This window comes from Balaenoptera acutorostrata, chromosome 5 (assembly GCF_949987535.1).
Source record: "Balaenoptera acutorostrata chromosome 5, mBalAcu1.1, whole genome shotgun sequence".
In the NCBI taxonomy this organism is placed as follows: domain Eukaryota; kingdom Metazoa; phylum Chordata; class Mammalia; order Artiodactyla; family Balaenopteridae; genus Balaenoptera; species Balaenoptera acutorostrata.
This window is the reverse complement of record NC_080068.1, coordinates 114,287,376-114,297,415: the sequence shown is the minus strand read 5'-3', so window position 1 is coordinate 114,297,415 and position 10,040 is coordinate 114,287,376. Positions and strand designations below refer to the sequence as shown.

At 39.3% G+C, this 10,040-nt stretch overlaps 1 protein-coding gene across 1 annotated transcript; it reads left to right on the top strand.

Moving 5' to 3' along the window:
• Positions 1 to 1,225: 1,225 nt before the first annotated feature.
• Positions 1,226 to 1,498, top strand: LOC103017052 (X antigen family member 3-like; the record flags this gene model as incomplete). The annotated part of the gene is given in 1 exon segment (XM_028168671.1): positions 1,226 to 1,498. A coding segment is annotated over 1 exon segment (273 nt), but the record flags the coding sequence as incomplete, so codon positions are not given.
• Positions 1,499 to 10,040: the final 8,542 nt, after the last annotated feature.

Here is a 10,040-nt window from a genome sequence, read left to right as displayed (position 1 = left end):
ATTCTAACTCTCTCAACTATACTTGGGATCCTGCCTCCTTAGAGTCTTCCTCTGAGCTTCACTTCTTTCTTTCTTACCTTTGACTACTTCTTCTTCCCTTGCATTTAAATACGATTTTCCACTTCAAATAAAATCTATGCCCCTGCCCCCGCTCATCCTCCAACCTATTTAGGTATGAGTCTACCTTTCTCTTCAGAGTCAAATTTTATAAATTGTTGATTTGTTTATTCAGCAAATATTTTCTAAGTGTCAACTACACACAAGGTTTTGCTTTAAGTACTACAGATTCAACAGAGAACACAGTAGACAAAATTCCCTGCCCACGTGGAATATCTCCTCTATTGGAGAGCTGTAACCATTTCCTCATTTCCAATTCTATCACTACCCAACGTCATCTGGCTTCTGCCTCTACCCATCTTTGCAAACTGCTCTCACCAAGGTCCCTAATGATCTCCTTGTAAATCTCACAGAAATTTGTTTAGTTCTCATCTTATTAGATGCAGGTTTTTCAGCATTTGAGATGTTGATTACCTTTTCTCAAAACCCTAAGCCCTTCAGATGATATCAGTCCCCTGACTACAAACATTTAATGGCTGCACATCCCTTTTAGGATAAAGTTTTAAATCCCCCACAGCTTAAAAGTCCCTCACTGATGACTCTCCTGCTTTCTTCTCCAGCCTCAACTCTCACCTTGTTAACCTTAGTCTTGGTCTGCCATTTTTGGTTCCAACCATTCTGATCTCTCCATGATCCACTGGAAGTGCCACACATTCCTTCTCCCTTCTTCCATCGGCTCATCCCTACTCACTCTGCAGCCCTCAGCTTTGGCATCCTTTTTTCTGGGAGCCCTGAACTTCCAATTTTTAATTCTGAGTCTTTCTTACGTACTTTCATAAAAAGCTCTAATTCTTCATCTGGCAGCATCTATCACAGTATACTCTCCTCATCAGTTTACCTGTCTGGATTCCCTTGGGATACATAAGACCCTAAGAGTGAAGACTAATTCTTATTCAAGATATATTTCCAGTGCCTAGAATAGTGTCTGGCATAGAGTAGTCCCCTAATAACTATTAACCTGAATTAAGATTATATGTATTGAAGATCTGTTTTACGTCAGGCACTGGGCTACATGCTTTATAAATAGTATGTCATTTAAACCTCACCAAAAAACCCCTCAAGACAACAGTTTTTATCATAGGGAAATTGGGCCTCCAAGAAGTAAAATAATCCAGTTGGACCTGTGGTTGCCCAGCACCCCAGTGATGAACAATCTCAACAAGAGGAACCACCAACTGAAAGTCAGGACAGTCTACCTGGTCAAGAGAGAGAAGATGAAGGAGCATCTGTTGTTCAAGGGCCTGATCTGGAAGTTGATTGACAGGAACTGACTCAGCCAAAGACTGGAGGTGAGCATAGAGATGGTCCAGAGGTCAAGAAGAAGCTTTTACCTAACCTCGAGCTCATTAATATACCAGAAGCAGGTGAAAGACAGCTATAGGTTTAAAAGAAGACAGACTGAAACCATGCAGCTTGTTCTTATGTTGGAAATTTACTAAAATTCTCTCAATAAAATTTTACAGTTTTCTCCTCAACAGGTCACAAAGATGGTAAGTTGTGAGGGAGGATTTGAACCCAGGTTTGTTTGACTCTATAGCTAAAAGAACATTTCATCTATCTCTAAGCTTCAGAATGAATTAAAGAGAATTATATTAGAGTTGCTAGAAGAACCTTCATTATGATGCCAGATCAAGGTGCCAGAATCCATGGCTATGTTTTTTAAATCCCCTTCTATCCATGAGAACTTTTCAAACTCTGCTGCTGGGTAGCATTTGACATGTTTACATTTCTCAATATAACTCTTCCCCAAATTATACAAAGATATTTAAGTCCTGATGGTGTTGGAATGGGAAAAGGTGAAAGGATGGCTAGTAAGAACATGAAATTCTGAGTCCTTAAATCCTATCCACAAACGTCCATCTACTAGCAGAGAAGTCCCTGAAAGAAATGCAGGCAATTCATCTTTTCCTAGTAGGACATCTCTTGGTCTTTAATACCCAAACCTCATGATAGTATTTATCTGTCAGTACAACACTTTGGGGGACAATAGTTATATAGGCAAAACGTGTATATATGTCTTCAAAATTCAATACAACATTTTAAACAAAACAATACACGTAAAAAGTCTCAATTATTTTCCAAATTGACAAAATAGAAGAATCATATGAAAAGAACCCAAAGTGTCAGTTAAGTGGTTGCATAATTCTTGCTGGCACCAGGGGAGGGTGTATTAATTGCATACAAAGCAAAGAAATTCACATCCGTATTAATTTTTTGGTGACTGGGAAATGATATTTTAAAAATTTTCCATCCTCACAGACAGTTTATTATACATAATATTTCATTGTGTTTACATTTTAAGAAGTTGGCTCAAAGTTTGGGATTAATATGCAGCACAATATAATTTTCACAATTTAAAATAATGTGAAATACATTTATTGCTAATATCCTTGTACCATAAAGTCTGATTTTCAGAAATGAATTACTGGAATTAAGCAGGAATTGCCTATCTATGCATAGTAAGTAAAATCAGAAAGAGGACTAAATTAGCACTCCTGCCCAGACAAAGGAGTCCTACCAACTTGGGCTCTCCTCTGAATTCATCCATCCACATGGTAAAGGGACAAGGGACTGGGTCCAGAGCCCCTTCTAGAATACACTTCGAGCTCCTGCCATCTTGAAAGTCCCTTCAAGCAGGAGGAAGAACATAGGGCAAAGAGGGATTCTGTCAGCAGAATCAGTCTCCTTTGAAAGAGCTTTCTAAGAATGCCACCCTCTCACCACTTCTGCTTATATCTCATTTGCTAGAACTGTATCAGATGACACCTCTACCTGTAAGGAGGCTGGAAATATAGCTGAGAGTATTGCCTAAATAAATAAATAAATAGCGGCACTTTTATATTAGGGAAAAAAGGGAATTGGATTTAGTTAGGCAAATAGAAGTTTCTGCCACAGTTGGGATTATCTGTGGAGGAAATGTAATCTTATCCCAAGCCAACATTCACCAATGTTTTGTTTTTCAGCCTGTTAACTTAAAGTTCAATAGCAATTCAATGGTCAATTAGCAGGAGAGAATATTGGAATATCTTGCTTATCCCTTTGTCAAGAAATTGTCAATGCTCCCAGGCATGAGAGAGAGCTCTGTCTTTTAGTACCTTATGAATATTTCTACTTTCTTACTCAAGAAGCATCTGAAATAATCTAGAATGGGCTGTTAATTCAGTCTTAAAGTCACACTATATACAACTATCTATGTATATTCCACTGACATCCCAAATTACACCTGACAGCCTTTGGTTCAAGATGACAGACAACAAAAGAGAATGAAGGGGAGTTGTCAGTAGACATGAGAACTCAACAAATTTCTAGTGGCTGGAAAAAGATGAACACAGCAGCATCTTGCAGGGGAAAAGGAAGGGATTTCAGCAAGAAAGAAGCCCTCAGAATTCTCAGACCCTGAATGAGAACATCTGAAGTGGCCTAGAGTGAAAAAAAAAAAAAAAAAAGCAGGCCAAAAGCAGAGGGTGTAAGTACAATTCTGACCATGGAAAACATGCCCTAGTGACCCACAATCTGCCCTTCCCATCCTCACATATGCCTATCTCTATTCATATGAGCACCAGTATTTTACTTACAGGGAAAAAACAAAGACATACAACAACAACAAAACATTAAGGATTTAAAAAATAATAATTGTAGCAATTTCCTGGGGAGAATTAGGGCTTCTAAGACAGGAGGAAGGCCACAGAATAAAGCCCTCCCCATTACAGTATTTGGACCTTCTCTATCCCCCAATTAAAGTCTCCACTTGCAACAAGTAAAGTCTGCTGAACCAATTATCCGTCCATATACACAGAAACCACTGGGAAACCAACCTACATACATCACAACAGAGAAAACTCATGTTGGCTACTTAGAACAATCAAATTAAGCTGTGCTAAATTTTCCAACCAAGTTCACCAGAAGGGATGCACAACATGGATCACATGAGAATGTAAGTCCAAAATGTGTGAAATCCCTGAACTTGGCCACCACCCTATAAATTTAAGATGATGAAGCTCCTCAAACCAACAAGTCTATGCTTGTTCCAGAAATAAATTAATGCCCCTCTAAGTAGATCTCTCCTTCAATTTTACACTGAGACCTTAAAGTCCCAGAATAGGTAACCAGTGTTTCCCCTCCCAAAATTCGTATTCTTCTTTGACCCAACAGGAGGGGTCACACTCCATGCCTGGGTTGAGTGTTATTCCTTCCTCAAAAACTTACACCAACTTCTGTATTTTTCTTTAGTGGGTCACACTGGTGTAGCACCAACATCAGCACCTGCAAAGCTGGATCACACCAATCCCAGTGGTCTCATGAGTCCCATTCTTACAAATGTCCACAGGACCAGCCCTTTACCCACTGAGTTTAGAAAACTTCATGGAAATCTCTACAGCAAAATGAAAGAACTAATGCTTAAATCTCAGCAGCCACCCACCGCCAATAGCATTTCTTAAGCCAAAGTGCATATTACAAACGTATGCTACAACCTAAAGCCACATCATTGTTGCCAGCTGTAGGCTATAGCAGAGATAGTATTATGGAGTGGAAGAAGGTGGACTATAGAAAACAGTAAAAATATTCTTTTTATGGATGAATTAGGATGGACTATTTGAAAGATATCTTTTCCCCAGCCAAGGGCAGCCTAAGGCCCGGAACCAAAGCAAGCCAAATGACCTACTTTGACCCTTATTTCCTAAGCACCTGAATCTTAGACTTTTCCAACCCAGAGGGAAAGCTTGTCCAACAAAAAGCAGCAGCAGAGGAGTGCTGAGAGACAAGAGAGCTGGGGTTTTTCCACAATGCCCAGAGACTCACTCCTTCTTCCTCAGGCCAGAGGGACAGTCTAGACCAGCTTACTTCATCAGCTGTCAGAAGAGAATGCCCACAGAATGCCAAAGTCCACCAAGAGCTGATAGGAATCAAAGTGGTGGTTACCTGGGGGAGAAATTATTGACTGGGAAGGGGCACTAGGAAACTGCCAGAGTCACGGAAATGTTTCTGTTTTGATCTGGGTAGTGACTGCATGTAGGCAAAAGTTCTTCAAACTGTTCACTTAAGATTTATGCATTTCACTGCATATAGATTATATCTCAAGAAAAAAGAAAAGAAAAAAAAATTTTTAAAAGAGAGAGAGACACACAGCCAAAGTTTTTTCCAATAAGAAGCACCTCCAGACTTTCTTTAATTCTCCAGATTTCTGGAAATGTTAGATTCCAAAGAAAGAATTAAGGGGCAGCCAAAAAGAGGAAGACAGCGATCACAGAGCAGAATCGTTTCCATTTCCCTTTAACTTCATAGCAAAGCAACTGAAAGAGAGACAAAGAAATAACCAGGGTGCTTCCAATAGGAAGCAAACACCTTCACCCCCATGCATCACAACTTAGCTCTCTTGAAAGAGAATGCATCCCCAAAGTCATCACTTGTATGTACACTGTGACTTTAAATCCCTTTCATGAAAACAGTGAGAGCTCCACTCCAGGGAAACCTGGCCAAATAAAGCTGACAAGTCCAAAAGGGCTGTTCTAGCTCTTGAGTAGCCTTCCCTGAAGGCACAGTTTCACAACTGTAGTTCAATGCACCTGATCTACGGATTTATTCTCAGGGATGTGCCAAATGATTTTCTCTTTAAAAGGGTTGCTACATTATTCAAATTGGGGAAGTAATACCTTTGAGGTAATTAGTTAGGACCAATAAAAGGAGCACAAGGAAAAACTTTATTTGCTATTTTAAAATGTTAAAGCACTGTTGTAACCCCACTTCCCAATATTTTCTTCTCCAGCTCCCCCTTTCCCTCCCCACACATAAACTATCGCCACCATTCAGACAACCAGATTGTTCTTTCTCCTTGACAAGGGGAAAGGTATGTCAGCAAATTAAAAGATTTCATTCTTAGATTTGGGATTTTAAAACTCCCTTTAGCTTATTAGCACCAGGAAGGCCACCCACCAGCCCATGGCACCAGTACTGGGATGCCTCAGGCTAAGCAGCTAGCCAGGTGGGGATACAACCTGACTCACCGCAGGCCCACTGCCTTACAGCCCCCTGAGCTCACAGCCACCCTGGGACACGGCCCTGTCCACCAGAGGACCCAGGACCCGACCCCAACCACCAGTGCACCAGCACTAGCCTTTGGAGCCCTGGAGCTCCTCAGCCAGCTGCCTCATGACCCAGGCCCACCAACCAGTGCCAAGCAGCCTTTGCACAAGGTAGGGCCTGGCAACCAACCTGACCAGGGGCCAGCCACACCTACCAGACCACCCACAGTAGTCAGCCTGTGACAACAAAAACACCCACGCAGCTCAAATAGGGGGCATCTCTAGAGCATATAGCTCTGGTGACCAGAGAGGAGTGCACTGATGGGATGCATAAGATGTCTCCTACAAAAAGCCATGGCTCCAAGATTGGGAAACATGACCAACTTACCAAACACATGGAAATAAAAACAGCAAATTAGGAAAAATGAGGTGACAAAAGAATATGTTCCAAGTGAGGTAATAAGATAAAGCCCTAGAAGAAGAACTAAATGAAGTAGAGATAGTAATCTACCAGATAAAGAGTTCAAGGTAATGATCATAAAGTTGTTCAAAGAACTTGAGAGAAGACTGGATGAACAGAGTGAGAAGTTAGAAGTTTTTAACAAGAATTAGAAATATAAAGAAGAACCAAACAGATAAAGAATACAATAACTGAAACAAAAAATACACTAGAAGGAATCACCAGTTCGATATCACTGATGAACATAGATGCCAAAATTCTCTAAAATATTAGCAAACTGAATCCGACAATACATTACAAGGATTGTACACAATGACCAAGTGGGACTTATCCCAGTGATGCAAGGAAGTTTCAATATCATTAAATCAATCAATGTGATATACACCACATTAACAAATTGAAGAATAAAAGGTTATCTCAATAGATGCACAAAAAGCTTTTGACAAAATTCAACATCCATTTGTGATAAAAAAAATAAAATAAAACCCTCAAGAAAATGGATATAGGGACTTCACTGGTGGTCCAGTGGTAAAGAATCTGCCTTCCAATGCAGGGGACGTGGGTTCTATCCCTGGCTGGGGAAGTAGGATCCCACATGCTGTGGGGCGATTGGGCTCGCATGCCACAACTACTGAGCTTGCGCGCCTCAACTAGAGAGCCTGCATGCCACAAACTACAGTGCCCATGCTCTCTGGAACCCATGCGCCACAACTACAGAGCCCACCTGCTCTGGAGTCTGTGGACCACAACTAAAGAGAAAAACCACATGCCACAACTAGAGAGAAGCCCATGCACCACAACGAAGATCCCATGTGCCACAACTAAGACCCAACACAGCCAAAAGTAAATAAATAAATAATAAATCTTTAAAAAAAAAACCCAAAATGGATATAATAAAGACCATTTATGGCAAGCCCACAGCTAACATCATACTCAACAGTGAGAAGATGAAAGCATTTCCTCTAAGATCAGCAACAAAACAAGGATGCCCACTCTTGCCACTTTTATTCAACATATTATTGGAAGTCCTAGCCACAGCAATCAGACAACAAAAAGAAATAAAAGAAATCCAAATTGGAAAAGAAGAAATAATACCTGTGACAGTTTGCAGATGACATGATACTATACAAAGAAAATCCTAAAGACACCACCAAAAAAACCAATGAATTCAGTAAAGTTGCAGGATACAAAATTAACTTACAGAAATCTGTTGCATTTCTGTCCTCTAACAATGAACTATCAGAAAGACGAAATGAAGAAAACAATCGCATTTATCATTGCATCAAAAAGAATAAAATACCTAGGAATAAATCTAACCAAAGAGGTAAAAGACCTGTACTCAGAGAGCTATAAAGACATCGATGAAAGAAACTGAAGATAACACAAATAGATGGAAAGATATAACATGTTCATGAATTGGAAGAATTAATATTGTTAAAATGACCATAATACGCAAAGCAATCTACAGATACAATGCAATACCTATCAAGATACCAATGATATTTTTCACAGAACTAGAACAAATAATTCTAAAATTTGTATGGAAACACAAAAGACTTAGAATAGACAAAACAATCTTGAGAAAGAAGAGCAGAGCTGGAGGTATTATGCTCCCTGACTTCAGACTGTACTACAAAGCGACAGTAATCAAAACAGTGTGGTACTGGCATAAAACAGACACAAAGATTAATGGAACAGAATAGAGGGCCCAGAAATGAACACTTCTTATATGGGCAATTAATCTATGACAAAGGAGGCAAGAATATACAATGGGGAAAAAACAGCTTTTTCAGTAAATGGTCTTGGAAAACTGGACAGCTACATGCAGAAGAATCAAACTAAACTATTCTATCACACCATGCACAAAAATAAATTCAAGATCGATTAAAGACTTAATAGTAAGACTTGAAACCATGAAACTTCTAGAAGAAAACATAGGCAGTAAGCTCTTTGACATCGGTTTTAGTAATTTATTTTTGGATATGTCTCCTTGGGCAAGGGTAAAAAAAAGCAAAAATAAATAAATGGGACTACATCAAACTAAAAGGCTTTCGCACAGCAAAAGAAACTATCAAACAAAATGAAAAGGCCATCTACTGAATGGGAGAAGATATTAGCAAATGATACATCCAACAATGGGTTAATACCCCAAAATACAAAGAACTCATACAACTCAACATCAAAAAAAAATCTGATAAAAAAAGGGGAGAAGATCTAAATAGACATTTTTCCAAAGAAGACATGCAGATGGCCAACAGGCACTGAAAAGGTGCTCAACATCACTAATCACCAGGGAAATGCAAACCAAAACCAAAATGAGATTTCACCTCACACCCATCAGAATGGCAATCGTCAAAAAGACAGCAAATAATAAATTTTGGTGAGGATATGGGGAAAAGGAAACCTCTCCTACACTGTTGGTGAGAATGTAATTTGGTGCAGCCACTGTGGAAAACAGTATGGAGCTTTCTCAAAAAACTAAAACTAGAACTACCATATGACCCAGCAATTCCACTCCTGGGTATATATCTGAAAAAAACAAAAACACTAATTCAAAAAGATATATGCACCGCAGTGTTCATAGCAGCATTATTTACAACTGCCAAGATATGAAAGCAACCTAAGTGTCCATCAATAGATGAATACATAAAGAAGATGTGGTACATATATACAATGGAATACTACTCAGCCATAAAAAAGTGAAAGTTTTCCATTTGCAGCAACGTGGATGGGCTTGGAAGGGATTATGCTAAGTGAAATGAGTCAGACAGGAAAATACAAATATCTCATGATCTCACTTATATGTGGAATCTAAAACACAAAACAGAGAAATAAACAAGACAAAACAAGAACAGACTCATAGATAGAGCAAAGAGGTTGTTGCCAGAAGGAAGGAGGGTGGGAGGGGTGGGTGAAATAGGTGAGAGGGATTAAGACTTACAAATCTCCAGTTATAGAATAAATAAGTCGCAGGGATGTGATATACATTATAAGGAATAAGATCAATAATATTGAAATAACTTTGTATGGGGACAGATGGTTACTAGACTTGTAGTGGTAATCATTTCATAATGTCTGCAAATGTCAAATCATTATGTAGTACACCTGAAACTAACATAATATTGTATGTCAACTATATTTCAATTAAAAAAAGAAACATTCAGGGACTTCTCTTGCAGTCCAGTGGTTGGGACTCTGCACTTCCATTGCAGGGGGCGTGAGTTCAATCCCTGGTTGGGAAACTAAGACCCCACATGCTGCCTGGGGCGGCCAAAAAAAAAAAACAGAAAGAAACATTCAGAAGATAAGTGATCCTTAAACATAGGAGTTAAATACCAAGTGATATACTCACATGAAACAAGAAATTCTAGATCTCCTTTGTCAAACATATGTGAAATAGAGAGGCCCTTTCAAACTAAACCCTGATTCCTTTGTCAAAGGCC